Genomic DNA, 22428 nt, shown 5'->3' with positions numbered 1-22428 from the left:
TGCCTGGCAGGCGTAGCTGTGTTCAATTATGTTAGATGTGTCCCACATTACCACATGATGTTATTCTATACTAATTTGATGCTTGAATTGTCTAGTTTGGTTGACATTCCTTATTTGGTGGGCAAACTCCTGTTCATCCTTGAAAACTCACTACACACACTGCTTTGGCTCCAGGAGCCATTCTCTAACTCAGTGAGGGAAGTTTCCTCACTACAATCTACATAATACCTACTTTCTACAGTTATTCGACCCATTCCATGACATATGTGCTTATGTATGTGTGCAAAATGTACAGCATTAAGAAGTAATCTCCTGGTATAGAGTCTAAATTTTATGATTTATTTTTCTACTACCAGGCCCAATTCCCCTCACATAGTATAAACAGTTTTAAATACTTTTAAAATGTTAAATGAATAAATGGCCAATATCACACCAGTAATGCTAGCCCCTAAAATGCCACTTATTCACACCTGTGCACCCCCCATGCACACACATGTCCCTAACATTACTAACATACACATAACAAAAATGCTTTCAGTGGAAAACACAAATCATATGATTTACACTAAAATACTAATTTTCACTGTTTTTAACATTATTAAACCATAATGCTCACATCACAATTATGCGCATCTAGTGTCCAACAGAATAGCAGCCAAAGCTCTTAATCTATATTCCGAGGCTCACTAATTCAGTCCTACTTTTAAACTTCTTAACAGGGTGTACAGAATCCATTATTTATAGACTTCTAGCTAATTCATTCCTTGAAAAATTTTAAAAAGTAAGGCAGACCACAAATTAAATATGAGTATGTGCAATTAAAGTTGGCCTGTTTCCACATCACCACCTTTCCTTGCATCATACCTTTGCACCAATTGCTAAACAGATTGGTTCTTTTTTTTTTTTTTTTTTTTTGTTGTTGTTGTTGTTTTTCAAGACAGAGTTTCTCTGTAGCTTTGGTGTCCGTCCCAGAACTAGCTCTTGTAGACCAGGCTGGCATCAAATTCCCAGAGATCCACCTGCCTATGCCTCCCAAGTGCTAGAATTAAAGGCGCGCGCCACCACCGCCCGGCAACAGATTGGTTCTTATTCATCTATACTTTCTAAAAGTTCACTATCAATGTGATCATGAGTATGTACTGTACATATTTTTATATAGATATATAAACGTTTAGAATGTTGACACAGACACATTCTGGCACGCAACTATACATATGGACATATTTATATGTTATACACATAAATTTTAGATATTATTTTAAATGTAGGATTATTCCTATTATTTCATAAAATATGTCATAAATATCTTACATTAATACATGTGTAATTGTATGGTCATAACTCTTTTTTCTGAAGAATGAGCACCCACTCATTTTTAATACACCATAATTTACAGTTCTCTTTATTCATTTTTTTGCTATATATTTTTCTCTTAGTTTGTTTTACTTTGTTAAAACAGGTTCTCATTAATTGGCCCAGGCCAGCTGTGAAGCAAAGACTAGCTTTGAATTTGCCACAATACACTCCTGCTTCAGCTTCCCAAGTGGGGGGTTAGAGATGCAACTGTGCCCAACATATATTTGCATTTATAGTAATAAAATATTATTCATTAGATATATCTTGATTGTTTAAAATTTTGTAAAATGTTGACAACTACTCTGAATTTTCTATTCCCCCCAAGTGTGTGTGTGCACTCCAATTTTCCAAAATATCCCTGCTATGCTCACTGGGGTATCAGCTCATCATGCTTATAAGCTATTTGTATTTCTTCTGTGACTGGATTGCCCAAGTATTTTCTTTTTTTTTTTTTTTTTTTTTTTTGGTTTTTCGAGACAGGGTTTCTCTGTGGTTTTGGAGCCTGTCCTGGAACTAGCTCTTGTAGACCAGGCTGGTCTCGAACTCACAGAGATCCGCCTGCCTCTGCCTCCCAAGTGCTGGGATTAAAGGCGTGCGCCACCACCGCCCGGCCAAGTATTTTCATTTGATTACATCACTTGTCTTTGTTTTACTAACTCACATGAATTCTTTGTGGCATGTAAATTCTATTATATGTACTGAAAATATTTTATGTAGTTAAACATTTATTTTCTAATATCTCTATTACATTCTTTTAGGTCACACAATGTATCAGTCTTTTTTCTTCCTTATTTCTGGCTTCTACAATATATTTAGCTTATTCTTATTTCCTCAAGCTTTGAAATGTTTGTTGTCTGTTGCTGACCTTATAGTATTTATAATTCTGCCCCAAACAAATGTGACCATATTTTGAAAGAGAATTTAGTATTTAATTTAGTAGCAAATTATAAATTTAATCTATAAAAAAGCCGTCCTTTTCATGTCCATATTTGTACCATATGGTGACACAGTGCATGCTACAAACAAGGAAATAATTAAAGCATTTGTAAATAAGTTAAGACAGATAAAAATGAGGCCGTTTCTATATTTTCAACATCCCTTCCTTGTGTCAAGAGCTATATTTACACACAGTATAGGCAGCTCTCACCACTAGGCATTCATTGGCTGCTATGTTAAGAATTCTATTGTGGGAAACAATTTGAAAGGGAGAGCATTTATGTGAAAGTTTCAAGATGTATCGAATGGTTTTAAATATTTCCAGGAAGATATATTGTAGAAAAGGAGGGTGTGTGCAGGGCAGGCAAATCAACCAGAATGTTCAAATTATGTATACTCTTTCATGAGCTTTTACTGAAGTTCAAGACCTAGATTATTTTGTTTATTTTATTCTTCATTAGAGTGCACCTCTGCCTCAAACTAGAAGTTAAGTGCCAAAATCCTATGCATGTCTCTTCTCAAAGTACTCCCAGAAAGATGGGAAACAGGAAGTACTGAGAATCCTGTGAGAAACTCTGTTTTGGAATTTGCAGCTCAGTGTGTGTAGGCTGAGAGCACAGTTGGTAAACTTGCCCCATGGAACACTGAGCTCAAAAGAAGCGTCCCAAGAAAAAGGGTTTATCTCATCTGAATCTTCCAAAGTTTGACTGTGGAGTTCTCTTTCTGTTTAATAAACTCTGAAACAAAAACCCAGGCACTGATGTTTGGAGTCAGCATCCCATGCTTTGTTATGAGCTTAACCCCCAGCTAAACTTGTTAAAAGTTATCATCAAGGAAATCAACAACTTTTTTATATACCGCTTTAGGATCTAATGTCCCAAGATTTGACTTTCTTATCTAGTGGTCTCCATGCCAGATGGAGAGAGGATCTTTGTACTTTTTCTGATTAGGAGTAATGATAGAGAATCTATAGAAGGATTCAGGGACCAGATGGAATGTAATCAATGTATTGGATAGAAAGATTAAATTGGATGGCAGACATTTAAAGGTAGAGCTATAATTAAGAACCTCTTGGCACTGGGAATGTGGCTCACTGATTACTTTTTCAAATGATTTGAGTTCAGTTCTTAGTATTCATGTTGGGCAGCTGACATTTCCTTGTAATTGCAGCAGTGATCTGATGCCTCGGGTCTTCCTCTGTCGGCACACTTGCCCACAGACAGACAGACAGACGGACAGATACACACACACACACACAAATAAATAAATAAAATAAATCTTTAAAAACAAAATCTTAGTTTGACTTTTTAAAAAGATTCTCCTTATAGATGGGAAAAATGGGTAAGTTAAAATGCTGTGCCTCTCAAGCTCCCAAACCAATCAGATGATGAAGAGCACACGTTGCAGAGATGTTTCCAGTGATGACTTAATTAATGGTGTGATGTAAGTAATGTAAATAGTGGTTATAGTAGCCACTTTTCTATTTCTGTAATTAAATACCATGTTCTTATGGTTCTAGAGGGTTTGAGGTCATAATGATGCAGTGGAGGTATGGCAACAGGATTAATACTGAGGGTTCACCTTTTGAACTGTAAGCATGGAGTAGAAAGAAAGAGAACTGGGAATGGTTTGTGGCTTAGAAACCAAAAAACCTGCCCCCAGTGATATACTTCATGCAGCAAAGCCACAACTCCCAAACCTACCCAAATAGCACCCATCATGAGGATTAAGGATAGGCCCACATTCATAGGGGATCATCTCTTAATCAAGCCATCACATAGGTAAAAGCTGCATCACACTGCATCAATGGATGGTTGTGGATGGGGGCCAGTTTCATAGCATTGGGGATCTTTGCAGCTTTCAAACATAAAGCAACTGAGAACATGTTCTGTAAGCCCTGGTTCCATCACTTAATGTACTTTGTAAGGTTTTAGATAAGCAGTAGAGATTGCTAAATATATTCTAGGGCTTGGAAATCAGTTTCATTGAAATCAGCTCTAATGCTATAAGAATCAGAGGAAAGACTGAAAAGAAGATTAGTTGTTTCTCTTTCACAACATTTTGCACAGGTTCAGTCCCCAGAACCCGCATGACAGCTCAAACTCATAATTCAGGGTTCAAAGAATCTGATTCTCTCTTCTGGTTTTTATGGATACTGCATGTTATAGTACACAGACATACATGTAGACAAAACACCCTTACACCTAGAAGAAGCATAAAAATAAATTTTTAGGAAAAAGAATCAAAGGAGATAGGCATTTTCTTGAGTGTTATGTAACTCTAATATTATATTACACATGTGTTAATAGCTACAGAGTGTATATACCTTTTTGGGAAGTGAATCTTGGATTCAAACCATTTGAAATAAATAGGGCAAAAAGGTTGACTTTGAAAGTGCAAAAAGAGCCTAAGAAAAAAAGAGGAGAGAGAAAAGTCTTTTGGAAACCATACATTAAGAGTAGATGAAAAAGAGGATGAGTCCCATCAAAGCAGACAGAAGGGTCAGGAAGAGATGGTCATTCTGAAGAGTCTAAGGGATATCACACATGTAAAAGATTAGTTATAATCGTACTAGAAAATAACTGGACTAGGAGTGCTACCAAGAGAGACCTAAGTATCCTGGTAGGAAACACTTTCTGGGAAACTTTATCTATTCCGATGTCAAGGTTCCAGTATTGCAGCCAGAGCATTGCTGCTTTGGTTTCCCGGTCCTTTGAGATATCTATCATCAGTGTCTTCTTGCATCCTGATGATGGATGCTTCTTTTTCTTCCCGAATATCTCTTCTAAAGTGACAGTCCGGGCTGATGCCACTTGAAACCTGGAAGTCACGGTAGATTAACACCTGTTTAGTGGGTAATGAAAATTAATGTTCTTTCCAATATGATAATGTCTATTCCCTTAACAAAGGAAACCACTTCTCTTCTACAAGCCAACACCCAAGATTGTTTTCTTTGGATTAAGGATCTCCTTCATCTTCTTTTTACTCTCATAGCTTTCCAAATTGTGCTGAAAACAAAACAAAACAAAGCTCCCAATGTCGTTGACTCACTTCTCTAGTGGAGCAGCAGCCTCTCCCAATGCTCTTCTTGTAGAGACACATCAGATGCAGAAGTGGAAAATATTGACGCAAAGTATGAAAAATGAATTATGTTGGAAACAGAAGTTTCTTGCTGCTTATGATTTTTTCTCTGAGGCTTGCTGTCTAAAAATAAATCCTTGGTGTAGAAATATTGCCATCTTATACTCCACATAGTTATTGGCACTTAGCAACTAATAAATATGACTTATAACTAGAACCTGATATTGTCTGTTAATTGGGAAACCTGGAAGGCCAGCTCTGATTTTACTTCTGGGATACAAACGCTTGCTTAGAACATTTGTCCAGAATCATATGACTCTTTAGCTTCCAAGTCATGAACTGCATATACATGATCATCATTTTGCGTTAATGCTACAGATTTCCCGGTAGTATACGATTAATGATGTGAATATGACACACGATTTTCTTATAACTTAACGACTCTGAATTGCGGCAGTCATGAATCAGATCTCTACTCCTGAAATAGGAGCAAATGTAACTAAATAGTAAACTAAACATGAGCTCCAACATCGGTTGTGGTTAATTCTCAGATCAAAAGCCAAAAATCTACAAGCAGAAAGGAAGGCTTCGCCACCACCCACAGCAGAGAACTCCTCAGTTAAGTAGGATGTGAATGGCACTTTTTAAAATCAATACAAACAATAGAAAAATTGACTGCTGTATCCTCCTTCTCTCCCTCTGCTTTCCTTCTCTCCCTCTGCTTTTTACCCCTCATGAGTTTTTCTAGCAGCAACAAGTTGTTGGCACAGCAGGAACTACTAAAAGACACTGCATCATACTTATTCCCTAGAGATCTCTTCTTTCATCTTACTCTGGCTTCCTTTTCTAACTTTTTTTTTCAGTTCTGAACAGGGATTTAAACAAATATAAATGACCATAACTATTTCTCCTCTTTCCCAAATAGAGGTCCCTGTATGGCCAAGAGAAGTGAAGGATTCTTTCTGTCTTGGCATCTCGTAGGATGAAGGAAACTCAAGAGAGAAATGTGGCGTCCCTTACTGGGTATCCGTGTGGAACCTGCGTATGTGGACCTTGGCTCACTCCCACAATTTCTGCGAATTAGGCTGGTCTCACAAGTGGGCCCAGCTTCCCAGCAGCGCTCTACCATATACGAGGCTACACTCTCTTTTGGAGAGCAGAATTGTTAGCAAAGACCTGGAATGTCCTTGAGTGTTTCTTGCCACACTTCTTCCTGTGTGTGAAGATGGTCAGATGTTACATCTTGCCCCTTCTCGCAAACACTTGGAAAGTTTGACTCTTCAAACACACTAGATTGTATAATTTGAGTATTAAATTTAAAACATTCCCCAGTGTCTTCTTTTTGAAGACTTATAGGAATGATTCAGCTCTATATTTCTCCAAGGTAAATTAAGCGCCCCTTCTGGGTGTGCTGCATTGGAATAGCACCTTGTAAACTAAGGACGGCTTGGAACCGTCTGAAAACAGAACTAAGAAAACTGAGTAAGTCTTTTCCCCCAAGAATACTAGTGTATTAGACACTCTATAAAGTGTAAAATGCCTTTTATTTCAAGTCAGTTGCCCAGATCCCCAAGTGCTTCTGCGTTCTTTGTGGCTTTTCATGTACACTGCACAAGGAGGGTGTCGTTGGAAGAGCGCTGAGAGAAAAGTACCCACGTTTCTCTGTAAGACTATGATCCTCACGTAATGGAGTCTTCCTTTTCTGCACTGCCTGCCTAGTGATTTCAGAAACTGTGATAGCCCCACAACTCATCCAGAAGCCTGACTTCACAAGAAAGCTAGAGTTGCAAAACAGGATTGGTTAAGTTGCTTTCTGTTCCTGCAGAACCCACCTCAATAGATTCTTACTTGAAGAAAGGTTTCCTTTTGTCCACGTCTCTGTCAGCATTTGAAGTCATGTTCTTTTTTGTAATTCATCCATTTATGTGCATATGTGTGCATGAGTGTGTACATGAGCCAGGTGTGTGCGTGGGCCCATGGACAATAGAAATGGCATTTCCATCTTCTGGAACTAGAATTGCAAGTGTTCGTAAGTTGCCATGAGGGTGCTGAGAACAAAGCCCAGGTCCTCCCTATTTAAGAGAAGTAAGTGTTCTTAGCCACTGGGGTTCTTGCTATTCTCTTAATGATTGGCATTCTGCCAATGGTGAAAAAGAATCTCATTGTGGTTTTTATTTGTGCTTTTCACGTGGTTGACACTATATACATTTTTGTCTCGCAAAAACTACTTTTATGAGCCAGTAAGACCACCGGGTAAGTAAGGGGCCTTACTGCCTACCAAGCCTGATGATTTGACTTAGTTCCTCAGAACCCACAGAGGGGAAGGCAATGGCTGACACTTGTAAGCCATTGTCTGAAATATGCAAATGCACCACGGCATGTGTAAGCAAATGCGCATGTGCAGATGAACATGCAGACACCCACATGTGCACACGAACACATGCACACACATACACACTCCTATAATAAATAATTTAAACTTGTAATCTTACTCCTGAGGACAAGTAAAATTACAGCATTGTTTCTCCAGCACTGTAAGAATTGTCTTATTTTCATTTCCTTGTAGTTTATTAGAACATAAAATTTTAGAAATGGAGGGAAAACACAAAGAAGAATTGGACACCTTGAAGGAGGAGAAGGAAAACCTCCAAAGTCTGGTTACGCGGCAAACATTCATCATCCAGGAGTTAGAGAAGCAACTCACGAGGGCCACCACCAACAACAGCGTCCTTCAAAGACAACAGCTGGAGCTCATGGACACGGTCCATAGCCTCGTCAGCTTGTGCACTAAGGAAGGTGGTAAGAATTCTTTCCTGCTTTTGGCTTTGTGAATATTTTGTTTCATACAAACAAGTAAAGGTTTGCTACTGTTTTCTATGCGGCATGGGCACCAATGCAAATGCTGTAGATGGACGTCATCCTGAAAAGTATTCCCAAAATTTAGCTGGCAGGTTTTACTGCTCGCTAAGTTCAGAACAATTATTTTTACCTTTGAATTTGTGTGTTGCAATGCCTTTCTAAAAGAACGTTTTAAAAATCATCTTTCATTATTGGTATTTTTAGCATTGATAGAAAACTCTTATACTATAATGGTTACATATTTGACATTATAGTGTTAGATACTTCTGTATAGAGCAGAAATTAGGCAATACTAAGAATTAGTTCAGAGTTCTGGGTTGAGATTTGTGGCAGTTCCTGTTTCATAATTAATTTTAAGCATTTCTTGTTTCAGGAGAGGGGGAAGGGAAGTCTAACTGTGTGAAAAGGTGAAAGATTGTTTTCAATAAGCATTATAGTAAGGAAAGATGGTTGTTGTAAAGTATCCACTAAAATTCCTTAACCTTGGTCCTGTGCAGGGATCTAACAAGGACATCTACTCACTGTAGAGATCTTTGTGACGATGGAACTTAAAATTTTATATGATTGGAATATTTGGAGCCACACAGCTGCAAGTCAATATACCTTGAGAAGATATCCATCATTTTGTTTGTTTGTTTGTTTGTTTTGTTTTATTTTTCAAGACAGTAGCTAGGGAGTAAGTCCTGGAATTTGCTCTGTAGAGGCTGGGCTCGACCTCACAGAGATCCGCCTGCTTCTGCCTCCAGAGTGCTGGGATTATAGGTGTCTGCCACCACCACCCGACTGATATCCATCCATTAATTCTTCTTTCTTTATTGTGTGTGGGACTGATGTATGTAAAAATACGATCATATGTGTGCCATAGTGGACATGTGTCTGTCAAGGGACAACTTCATGGAGTTGCTTCTCTGCTTCGAGATCTCCATGGATTCTGGAGATCCAATTCAAGTCACCAGACTCCTGTGGCAAACTCCTTTCCCTTTTGAACATCTTGTCCTCCTCTTACCCAAGCATCCCTGAAGGAATGTGCTTTTGCACAATTCCAGTGTAAGCAGAACCCTGACCTGCAGCTCAGTACAGGGCTTTCAAGTGTGGAGCCTGGGGTCATCTCCTGCAGTTCTAGCCTGCAGTCAGCCCTTGTGAGCAGAGATGGGTCTGTAAATGGAGAGGAGTGTGAGCACTGCTTCCATCTGAAACTGATTGTAGTCATTGAGCTGCTGCTGGTGTGACCACTCACGTCAAGGTTCAGTGTGGGTGTGCAATGTACACATGTGGCCGGTCCTTGACTCGTGGTGCTACATTTAAAAAGAAAGCTGTTTCATTCTTTTCTTTCATGTAGAGATAGGAATACACAAGATAATTTGACGTGAAGAGATCTTGTTTTAGAGACGTTTCACATTTCTCTGTTACACTCCATTTCCTTACATTGTATCTCCTTTAGATAGTCTAAACAAGCCCCAGAGATATTTTGTAAAGAACTTGTTTTAAACAGTGAGTCTGGAGAGCTCCATTTGGGTGTGCTCAGCAATGTGATTGGGAAGAAAAAAACCTGCTAATCAGACAGGGCTTGCCAAACCCTGAGCTAGAGTCCACTGGAAGAAAAGCTTGGTAGGATTTTGCCAGAGAATTTTAATAGAGCTCATGAGTATTTATAAATTAAGCATTAATATGAGACCTATCTATTCTCATATTGAGATGAATGCATTGGGAGAAAGATTGAAAACATATTTTTCTTATCATCCCGAGACGTAAGCACATGGAGTTGGGTAGTGATTTGTACATGATTTCAGAAATGTCCAGCACTGGGGATTCTCACAAAGCTCGTATGTCTGCCCACTTATGATTCAATTTCATCCCCCAGTATTTGTCTAATAAACATGTCTTCAAGCTATTAGAAGCAGGGATTGTAACTAAAATTGCTGCTGTGGTTTGAACTTTGACTCGAATATCAGTAACCAAACGTCTTCTTTGTTCATTTATTGAGAAATTATGATAGCAAATATGACAGGTACTGGCCATGCTGAGCATCTACTTAGGGGGTGGGGAAGGTGGCGGCGTCTACTCTATGATGAGAACATCTAAAGGGCAGTGGCGATAATAACACAGACTGAATTTTCTGATGCTCTAACACTTCAAATATAGTCCTTCCTTTTCATGATGCAGCCGTAAAGCAAACCTTGTCATAGCTGTAAGACTCGGTGCAGGACTGTCCGATGCTGCACTGGGTTTTGTCTCTCAAAGCTGTAGACTTCGTTCTGGATAGTTTGTATTCCCTTTCATCTCAGGTAAGCGTCCTGGCCATTTCCGTTCTCTTAAGAGGCACAGAACAGATGTATCTCTCACTATGGTTTCTATCAAGATGTTAATCCTCTTCATCTTTATACTTCCATGTGAGTCATACACAGTCCTTAGTCACTGTGCATTTAAATTTCAAGGTGTAAACACCTTAGTGCTAAATTAAATATGTTGCTAGATGAACTTTGCTTTCATTAAAGTAATTAAACTCATCTCCAATCTTTCTTATTTTATGGCCCAAAATTTATTTATTATCCAGGCTTACTGTTTATCAGATGAGTATATAAAACTGTTGTACTTTTAAATTTATATGCATACAAATATACCAAATTGATAAAATACAACATAACATTAAATTTCCTAAAATAAATATTGAAAGTTCAAACAGTGTCATAATGAGTAGCTCACCAAAAAAAATAACTTTGGTTTCAATGTACTTCAGTCATTTGGGGAATGATCTCAAATATAATGCAATGCAAGAAGAATACATTGGTAGTGAGATCTCTGTCTGATGGTCAGGTAGAAAACATCTGGCAGGATAATTTTGCCTCCTTTGCCAGGATAAGAAAAGAATGAAATTAGATGTTTAATATAAAGCAAAACACACAGTTCCAATGACACAGATTGGGCACTAAGTTTTAGTCCCTTCCGTCTCTCCTCAGGAATAAAATTCGGTTAGACAAGCATTAGAAGTTTACTGCAAGCAGGATTTCTTTGGTGCATAACTGAACACGGTGCCCTAGACTCACGCCCAAGAGCCATCCAAGCTTCTTCTTTTAGCTTCCTTCAGTTTCCTGATGTCTAAAATAGGATCACAAATTTCCCCGAAGAGACCATGGAACATCATAAATATGTGCAGCTTATTCTTGTCTATTGTATAGTTTAAGCTTGGGTGGGAATCAATTTTATATGTTTTACCTCAAAGAAATGAAAATTATGTGATAATGCGTTAAGGTGCCATGGCAAGGTTTGTCTGGGACACAATGAGTAGATATGTTACTTCCCCAAAGTTTTTTTGATTCAAAACTGTTAACCCGTCTTTCCATAGAATAATTGTTTCCATTTCGTAGTGCTTTTGTTCTAGAACATATGACACCGTAAGAAATACTTACTTTAAATATTGCTGAGAAGTGTACTTTCAGGAATAATGCACCAACAGGCAGCAATGATATCACAGGCCAGCGGTCATTTCAAACTGTACCATATCCACTTTTTGCAGCTTCCGGATAACACATTTATTTTCGTGTAGCCTTTGCAAACGTTTGTTCACATTTATTCTTAGGCACATTACCCACTAGAGAAATATTGCCTTCCGTGTAATCACTGTGTGAGAGCTGAGCTGCTTGCATCATGATTTTTGGCATATCATAGTTATTGCTAGAATTAAAAAGTTCACAGTGACTGTGGCATGGAAACAATGTGTGTGCTGCTTTAGAGAGGACAGTTGAGCATGGTAACCACTGCCCGTAGCCGCCAGTCATCGTCATCCCTGTGCACTGGTAATTAAGCTATCGCCACGTACGATGAAAGCAACAGAAACCACATCATAATAGGAAATTATTTTCCTTGCATTTTTTTTAACAGACTTAATTCACTTTTATTTTCCTTGCATCATAATAGGAAATTAGAACTTAATTGATGAATAAAATGCAAAAAGACAAAAAAAAGGAGGAAAGAGAAGAAAAATGGAAAGAGGAACCACCATTTAGGCTTGTCATAAAGTGACACATTCACTATCTCGTTGTTTAAGTCAGCTTTGAGTGCATTCCTGCCATAATACAATGTGATTCATGAATATATCTATTCATTCAAAAATAGCTCTGTAGCAACTATTCTTTTACATAGCCTCTTTCAGGGAATACCAGTTACTTTTGTTTTTAGATAACAAAAACTTCATGTCCTCCCGTTGTTCATGTTACACATGCATGCATTTGTTTATAGTCTCGGAGAATTTATTTACTAAGGTTAGAAGCTCATTTTATAAAATACGAAGTGCAAAATTAAATTAAAAGACAGCAAATACAAATTCAGAGTTCCTTATAGATCATATTTTAAAAAATAATACCAGCAAATTAGGGCATAGATATTAGCAGGAGAGTAGTTAGGAGTAGTGTCCCCTTCCCCAGAAGAGAAATGTAAAACTGTATATTTGTATATATTAATATATACATGTGTGTATATGTATGTGTATGCATATATGTATATATACACATACATGTCTCCGTTACACAGATTGAAGACTACACTCAAGAAACTTTAATGTTAAGGCACAGGTAAAAGCTTTGGATTGACAAATGCATAGAAGAGAAAGGAAAGAAGAATAAATGCAGAGGACATGGGCACAATAACATATTCAGTTCCTGACTAAACATCACATTGTAAGTTATAGGAATCTCCCATGGGAGCCCTTTGAAAAGATTCTTTCACATGGTCTGGGAGCCGCAATGACTGATAAGACACATTTTTCAGTGCTCTGCATTATTTGGGCTACAGTGCCTTTCCCAGAGGCTGATTACAATGGTATGAACATGTGATCATTATTGTCAGTCTTCTGGCCTTCTTTAAAAAGGTGAATCAAATCATTCGCATCCTTCCCGGAGTCCTTTGGCTCTGTTCTCAGAACAATCCTACCATCTGAAAGGAATTTGCTGTTGTATCTATTGAATACTTGAAGCAGATCACCCAGTCAAGAGACGGGGTAGCTTGCACTGCTAGTCTCTTGAGTTCAGAATGACTCTAAAAACAGGCAAGTGTTGGGAGGAAATGAAAAGTCCTTAAAAGCCACTCAGATAAATATTGGGAAAATAGGAAATATCTTTTTCATTGATTGACTGAGATACTTGATGTTTTGCTGACCACTTGTAATGCACAATTTAACATTAGGTAGAAGGAGAAAGGAAAATAAACAAAGTCATCGGCTGCATACTATAGCGAGCCCTTGCTCCCATTTAATGGGGGGAAATGCTTTATCTTGACAGAAAATTATATGTCAAACATATACAATTTCCGTAAAATGAACCGCACTATCTAGCACTTCCTTTCATAAAACAAAGCGAGTGGCTTAAGGGAAAAGTGGATGTTTACTTTTGGACATAGTGTGTTTCTTCTTTCAGATGGAGCACGTTATCTGCCTTTTGGAAAGTTGCAATTTCTATAAAAAAGGAGGGGGGGAAGAATAGTGGATAGCTGAACTAGTGATAACAAAATTAAAAACTACAGCTGCTGACCTCATCCATGAGCTATTTCTAAACCGCAATTTTGGGGGGAGATTTGAAATTTTGTGGTTCTCTTTCAGAATTAGTTCCTCCTTTAGACACTAAATGAACTATCTGCAAAGTGGTATCTCCTGGTTCCAGCTAGGCCTGGAGATTCCCACAATGAAAGGGCCCTTAAAAAATATAGTTCCCACATAGCAGACAACGAGGACTACTGAGAACTCAAGAACAATGGCAGTGGGTTTTTGATCCTACTGCACGTACTGGCTTTGTGGGAGCCTAGGCAGTTTGGATGCTCACCTTACTAGACCTGGATGGAGGTGGGTAGTCCTTGGTCTTCGCACAGGGCAGGGAACCCTGACTGATCTTTGGGCTGACGAGGGAGGGGGATTTGATCGGGGGAGGGGGACGGAAATGGGAGGCGGTGGCGGGGAGGAGGCAGAAATCTTTAATAAATAAATAAAAATAGAGTTCCCTTCATGTTTCAACATAACAGTGAAAAAACTCCATTGCTGGTTCTCTTTTGCTCCCATAGCTTGCTTAGTTCAGGTTATGAAACACAAAGAGTTTGCATTGAGCCTCAACTAAGTTTCTTGGACTCAACCACACACAAGTCAAGTTCTGTAGCTGTTTTATGAATCCAGGTCGCACTGTGTCAGCAAAGGCTAGCTAGGCATAGGACTTGACACCAGTGAGTTCTCTGAGGGAAACACACTCCATCAGCACCATTCAATAATTAAATAAGCATACATCTTATGAACTGTAGAGTAAAAATGTCCTGGAAATGTGTACATTTTCAGAAGGGAGGATAAAGAGTAAAATCTCAAACACACTACACTATACATCTAACTTTAAATACATACAAATGTATTTTAGCATAAGATTTTTCTAAAAGTCAACTACAAAGTATCTTTAAAATTCTAGTAATCCATAAAAGCTTCAACATATGACAGAATGACTGAAAAAAAGGCATTTAACATTTAATCCCTATTACCTGACTTCAATCTCCTGGTCCTACAGTGACAGAGAGAAGCAATGTCTGAGGGTTCTCCTCTGAGCTGTGCACACCTGCTATGGCACTGTGTGCATGCAACACACACATACACACACATGTACATGCACATGCATGCACATTTGCTCACACACGTACACACAATAATAGTAATAAATAACAAATATAAAACACTGGCTTTTTATACAAATTCTTAATTTACTTTAGGCTAAAGAATTATTACTATTTTGAGTACTGTCATCTCTAATTCTAGAGATGGCTATGGCATTCACATTCCAAGCCAGATCATCTATGCTGAATTGTGTTAATATGGGACCTATCAGAGATTACCCACTTTTATAATGGACTTATAAAATTGAAACTATAAAGGTGATATCAATGCCTGACTTCTTTTAATTTGTATATTTACATGGATTTATACTCATATTTAAATATGAATATTATAATTGCACATTAGAATGAGTTCTTGCATAACCATGAACTTAAACTTAGGGTTCAGTTTTAAGTAGAAACACAGTTGTGAAGGGAAGGATGCTCAGATATTTAAACTTGTAGAAACACATACGCACAACTAATCTCAACCATAGTAAACCCTCAATACCCACATATCTGACTTTGATGTTCCCTTCTGAGTTTCTTGGAGCAGCTATATGATACGCCATCTGGATGGCAGTACAGGGTGGCATAGAGAGAAAAATCAGAAACAGGGACATTAGTTTTAGGTCCGGCTTGGCTGCCAGGTAAAATATCACACAGCCAAGTGGTTGCCTGGTGTCCTAGCCCATTCCACCCTCTTCATAGTATGACCGTATTGTTCCCTGTCTTCTCCTAACGTCCTCGGAAGTCCCAGGAACAGAACGGAGCCACACGTGGCACTGAATGAGCAGTCGAGAAATCAAGTTTACACTATCACACGTGTAAAAGTGAAGTGACAGCCACATGGGGACAGTCAACCCTTATCTGCTTTAAAACCTTGAAGGCTTTCTGGTGTCCGAGAATTCAGAAGCATCTGGCAGCGACTCTCTGTGCGTCCAGCACTGACTGGGGACTTTCTTTCCACGTTAATGGATTTTTGCTGAAATCAGTTATTTGTCCACTCATGACAGAGCATAAACCAGGCTTTTTAAGCTTTCCCACATGTGTGGGAAGCCTTTTGTGTAAAATCAATACAGTTCTGCCAGGCTGAAGACATTACATGGGAAATTAACACACATGAAACCTGAAATATCTTTGTTAATGAAGTGACCTTCTGAACGAATGGCAGGGGTCACACAGCATTCATAACTACCCGTAGGGTTCCCAAAGAGAAAACACAGAAAAAGAGTTTATGAGAAATGATTGATTGCTTCATTAAACAAAAATTCATAACTCCATTTTAAATTTTCAGTCAAATATTTTTTGTTCTACTCTTATTTTCATACTGGAAGAATATGAATATAAATTAAATTTTACATATGAGTTATTTTGTATTAGAAGGCCATTGGAGAACATACTTAGATCAAACTACACTAGAAGTATGTGACAGTATTCTTCCATATTAAAAAAAAAATGTACTACAAAACTAGAGGGCCTCCTGTAGTGCTGGTTAAACCCAGAGCCTCATGGCACACAAGACTTCCCCACCACTGACCTGCATCCCCGCCCTAGGCCCAGCTCCAGGAACTTCTTCCTAATCCCATTAGCTTTTGAAGTTGTGGATCATCACAGATGCCCATTTCTGACGAGGATCCCCGTCTCATGGTCAATTCTGCTGCCTGTGGCTCCCTTTTATGCTCATGTCAACATCTGTCACGTCTGCCTCTTATCAGTTCCCTATGCAGCCTCCTTCTGTGACAAAAGCTTGTACTAATTCAGAATTAAGGCCTGTGTCAAACTACCTAAGAAACTGTGTGTGACTTTGAGATTGAGAATGGCAGTTATGGGGCATCTCGGCAGGCTGCCCTACTAACGGTTCATTTCAGCTTGGTCTGACTCCAGAAGCTGGCCAACCACAGCCATGGCTCTCATTACTGGAGCCACTGAGCATTGCCCCTTACAAGTTTTAATGAGATTAAACTGCATCACTGGTTCTGAGTTTACATGGTAATACAGCCAAAAACTTTTTGTAAGTTATCTACAAGGGTGGAATGAAACACTCCATACAAACTGTACATATAAATTTCAGAATGGAACATTTGATAGTATTCAATGAACACGAGCTGACTTTATTATTAATAATTAGGGTAGTATCACTGTGAAAATATTTAAGAATTTATAGATTATATAATATACATCTAAATATTTTAGATAAAGGTGGAATAGTTCATCGTTTCAGAATAAACTAATTGAAATGACAATGTAGTAAGTAAATTATATTCAGGTTTGATTTCCTTTATGCCAGTGCCAAAGGGAATATGTGTAGGACCAGTAGCTATGAAATAAAAGAAAAGAAATATTTGCTTAATTTAGACTTCAGATTAAGAATATTTAAAAATAGATTGTGGATATTTGTGTGACTCCAAGCAGCGGTTCAAGGTCTGTCCCTAATGCTTGAGCTGCTTTTGGGAACCTCTTCCTCATTCTGAGTTGCTAGATAAGCCTTAATACAAAGGGATGAGCTTAGTCCTACCTCAGCTTGATATGCAATGCTTTGTTGGCACCCACGGGAGGACTCCCTTTTCCAAAAAGAAACAGGTGGATGGGGGAGGGAACAAGAAAAGAGTAGAGAGGGGAAACTGTGGTCAGAATATAAAATAAATGAAAATTTTTAATTAATAAAAAACTTTAATGTGCATTTATAACTATATATTTGCGCATATACTATAACATCACGGGGAAGTATCTTTCATCTTCCTGTCTATGTTGTCTACAAAAGACTGAACTGTGGACCACCTGAAAATACCCCATGTTTTCACACCCTTGTTAATGTGAAGAAGTACCTTGTTCTACTTCTGAAAGTCCTTGTAAATTATTTAGATTTCTGGGGAATGTCTTCAAAACAGAGTTTTCTTAAAATGCCCACACACCTGGCCAGGAAGTACAGGATAAATCAATCAAGTTTTGAGCATGTTTGGCCCGTGTCAGGTTTGCCATTTTTACTTCTCCTTATGCTCACTGAACCTCAGTGACCTGTTGGAATCACAGATTCAGGTCAATTCCAACTGCTATGATCTCCCTAATGATGCTGGCTTGGAAAATTCCACTAGGTTCTTCCTTGGACAGATAATTTTATCGATGTGTAATCTAATATTTTCAAAACTTGAAAAGCCTTGGATCATTCACCACATAAGAGTCTTAAAAAGAATGCCTGAGTCATGGGTTTCTTGCAGCAAGCTATTGGGAAGTGGCTAGGAAGAGAAGCCAGTGTTTTATCTTGTCTCTGGAAGCAGGGCTAATGGCTCTCTATATTCTCTAGGGTAACTGAGATTAAGAATTAATAAGTTCACATTCCAGGAAGTTTTCTCTTGAAGGTTCACCTGAATTGAAGTGACCCTCTGCTCAGCTTTCATGGCCCTTTTCTGAAGTCGGTTGGGTGGCTCGTCTACCATCTGGGTGATATTGGTTGGTCAAATGGAGAGAAAAGCAAGCCACAGTCAACAGTTGCTAGTCTCAGCATCCAGTTGCTTACTGACTGAATGTTGGCTATTGACAGACAGACATGCACCTGCTCATGTTCCTATTCTTCTCTTTAGACGACAAAGATTTGGTTGTCCAGATAAGGTGAAATGGAAAGAATGAATAATGACTCTTTCCCGAGACATTCTAGATTTATTGCTGATATCTGCATGAGGGAAGTCTTTGAACTGACACACCAGGCTCTTAAACTTTACCTCGGCTAAGCTGTTCTGCAGGTTTTATTATTTTAAGTGTTATCTCTCTGAGGCAGCCTTCCTGAGTCTGCTTGGCAGATGGAGTGCATTCTCCCTGAAAGCTCCCAACGCACTTGACATATGTCTTTAAGATAACAATGTTCTGCCTTTTCTCCTGTTGATATTCTGTTTACACCGGTAATACTATAGCCCTAGAGACCGTTGCCAGTCATTTTGTGACCAGTTAGAGAACCAACAAAAGTGACTCATGAAGACAATAAAGAAACACATTCTGGTCTCACTGTTGGAAACCTGACCATGCCTTACCTAAAATTGTGTTTTTGATTGTGCCAGTGGGAGCTGTGTTTTCTGCTGTCATGAGAGAATAGAACTTTCTGCCCTTGGGCTGTGAGATCATCAAGGAAATCATTTATAGTCCTTACGTCTTTATCTTTAATGCCTAGACAAAATTTTATATGTAGGAAGTGTTCAATCAATAAATATGTGTTGAATTTATTAATTAATAAGAAAAGACAGGAAGTAAAGAGAATAATTATAAAACCACGGGCTAATTGTTGTATTATTATTCTTTATAATGCCACTCTTTTTTCACTGATTATAAACAGGAGAAGAAAATGGATCAGTAGGGTAAAAAGTGAAAATGGAGTTTGGCAGATTGGCTAGCCTAAGGTAAATCAAAGCAGAGGTAGCAGCCTGACAGATAAATAGAAATAAGAAGCATGAAATTAAGAGGGAAAGATATAAAGTTTAAAATGCTTTTATATTGTAGTCATCTCTGTAGTACTTTGAAGTCATGATAGATAGTGTATAAGGGTAAATCTACAAGACTGGAATCCAAATTTGATTGAACATTTCCTACATATAAAATTTTGTCTAGGCATTAAAGACAAAGACGTAAGGACTATAAATGATTTCCTTAATGATCTCACAGCCCAAGTGTGCATCCAAATGTGTGTGACGTGTAAATGAACCAACAAGGAAGAAGTAGGAAAGGAGCTTAGAGGAAGAAGGACTGTAGGAGTTCAGTGTGAATAGTAAGGGGAAGATAAACAGTGGCGAGCGCTGATGTTCACAGGAATGGCAAGAAGAAGACAGTTCACATCACTTTGGTCCTCATAGAAAACTAAGCTGTGGTAGTGGCTGGATAGAAAGAGTGACAGAAGACCAGAGTGACAGCAGTCTTGAACAGTCATATGAAATTAGAGATAAGCTATGCAGAAAAATGAGATTCAAAACCCAAGAAATGGCAGTGTTTGTGATGAAGAAGTGGTGAGTGACAGTGGACAAACATCACCACAGATGCCAAATGCCGCCTGAGTCCTTAACTGCCTGTGCGCCCAAGTCCTTCTTAAATGCCTGACTCACTTAAATGCTCACTGTCCTAAGCAGGGAGGAAGAAAAGGGATGTTGGTGAAGAACAGATTAGAAAGGCGGGATTCAAGATTCTCAGAAGAAAGTTAAACACATTGGAAACTAAATAACAGGAGAGGAAAAGAAAATAGTGGGCAGTCAAAGAAGTAACTTTAGGTAGAAAGGACAATGTTGAAATTCATGCTTTTTCATGGTCTGTTGTTACAGTAAACTTTAAAAGACAAAGACCTTGAGTCATTTTCTAAATCATTCCACACCTCTGGCTAACTGATGTCTTTTCTGTCCTGCGGTTCTTTACCGCACACTCTTCTAGGCTCTTCTGGTCTAATTAAATCTCCGCTGTGAACAGTTTATCACTGTTGCTGACACGTGAAGTTCAACAGATTCACCTTCTTGTATTGTATTTCTGTATTTCAAAATGTTCATCAATTACCCATTTTTATAATATGGACAGGACAACAAATTTTAGAACACTCTAGTGCTTAACAATGAAATTATTCAAACAATAACAACCGATACATTTTCTATGCATCACGATACTATCATTTAATAGTCAGTAATCTTTGAATCATTAATCTTAGATAGGGCTTATGGCATACCATGAGATTACTTCCTTCTTTTTGACTCAAAGCAGCAATTATTAAGTCAATAAAGTTTTGTTAAGAAGTCAGATCAATAAAATCTTACAAATGATCGGATGGTTTTAGCTTCCCTGGATTTAGTAAGCTGCAGGGTTTGAACTTGAGGGGAGAAAGACCTAGGAGCTCCACCTGCTGTGGGCTTCTCTGTTCTGGTGATGGTTATTTCAGAAAAGTGAGTAGAGACTTAAGGTTGCTATGATCAGTGTTTTTACCATTATTATGTCAGTGGTAGTAACTATGGTTTCTTCACTATTACCGTGCTCCATTCTGCTTTGTTTGTGATTGACATGCCTACCTCAGAAATATTTATGACTGCTTCAGATTATAGGTTGATTTTAACAAGCACACTGGAAATCAAACTATCTTTAGAGATGGACTCGTCTTTAAACCACAATATAAAATTAAAAATAAAGCAGAGATGAATTTTTAGATCATATTCATTTTTCACAGTTTTTTTTTTTTGGTTTTTAACACTCTAAATGTACCGAAATCAAAGTTTTAAAAATTGACAGTAATTTAGAAAAAAGTAGCCCAGTGTTTGTTTAAGGGGAAAAAAATCATCTTATGGAAAGAGGATTTGTCAGGTTTTCAAATGCTGATTCAAATGGAGATCAAAGCAAAGATCTATGTCACACATACCACCACTATGATAAAAATTTTCAGTCCAACCATAGAAGATTTCCCCATATAGAGAATTTTTAATATTAATTTAGACAGCACTGGCACAAATTCCACAAAGGAGGCTACTAGCCAACCTCTCCCTTCTTCCTGTTTCTGAGAATGTGTGTGAAAGGCTTCTGTGACCACACATAGCCCCTTCACCCACATCTTCCTGCACTGGAGAAGCACAGGGCACAGGAGGTGAAGAAAGGAAGGAGGGAATGTGTTCCCTCGCATAACCACATACTCATGTCCAGGAAGTAGTGTGTTCAGTGAGAGAAACATTTTCTTCTTAGATAAATGACTTTCTTCTTCTCTCTCCCTAAAAAGAAAGACGAGTTTCCCCCAATGGGTTTCTGTTCACCACATTTTCCTGTGTTTTTTCTTCTCTTATGCCATCATAAATTTCAGTTCGTACTTCTTTGCATTCCTATTTGGGGCACTTAGTGAGGATTATTTTCACACTTGCACATTAGAAGTGATCAAGTACTGAGTGCTTAGGAAAAATTGATTTTGAAAACTAATGGTCCGTTTAGTTGTTATAAGCAAAACCTAGCAAACGTTTTGTTGCTTTTAGCCCAGTGCCACTAAAAATTGCCTTTTGGTAAGCATTTATCGATATGTTTTTAAATGATTCTTCTCATACATTTTGCAAAAGACACTTCTTCACTGTCGTATGAACTGTCCAGTGTGTACTCATTCTGTATTGAAATTGCAGTTTGATAGCAGCACTTCAGTGTAACTGCAAAACCGCTAGCAAGGCATTAGCTGCATACAAAATGATGAATTATTAAACTTTAATTTTTGCATTATGGCATCATATCTGACACAAATACTTTGCCTTTTAAAACATAATCTAGCAGTTTTAAAGTTTAAGCTATTTACATTAACATAACTCACTCCACAAATATTAGTCTGCTTATCACTTATGAAAGGATAACTAATGTTCTACTACATTCAAGCCAATATTTCATATCCTTTCACACTTTTCAGATCCCTTTAATAGCAGTTTCTCATGGCAGATATTTGATGTTTTTATTATGTAGGAACATTGTGATTTTTTAAGTGACTGAAAACAAAGACTACTATTACAAAAGTCCTTAATTAAATGAAATCAATTATGGAAGTAATATATATATTTTAGAATGCTAAATCATTGATGTTTTCCACAGCACATTCTTCTTCAGCCATGA

The 22428-nt window shown here is 38.1% G+C and overlaps 1 protein-coding gene across 2 annotated transcripts in view; it reads left to right on the top strand.

Annotated features, from left to right (window-relative positions):
• The window catches only part of Angpt1 (angiopoietin 1), a 225509-nt gene that overhangs the window by 151007 nt on the left and 52074 nt on the right, over positions 1-22428 (top strand). Inside the window, exon 4 of one of the 2 annotated variants that reach the window (XM_057792663.1) lies at positions 7940-8169. In XM_057792663.1, the coding sequence (XP_057648646.1) occupies positions 7940-8169 (230 nt within the window). Of the gene's footprint in view, positions 1-7939; positions 8173-22428 lie in introns of both variants that reach the window. The other variant, XM_057792662.1, reaches the window with a different exon arrangement.

The sequence above is a fragment of the Chionomys nivalis genome, chromosome 17, assembly GCF_950005125.1.
Source record: "Chionomys nivalis chromosome 17, mChiNiv1.1, whole genome shotgun sequence".
NCBI classification, from domain to species: Eukaryota; Metazoa; Chordata; class Mammalia; order Rodentia; family Cricetidae; genus Chionomys; species Chionomys nivalis.
Note: the sequence above shows the minus strand (reverse complement) of the source record. Positions and strands in the feature narration are given on the sequence as shown.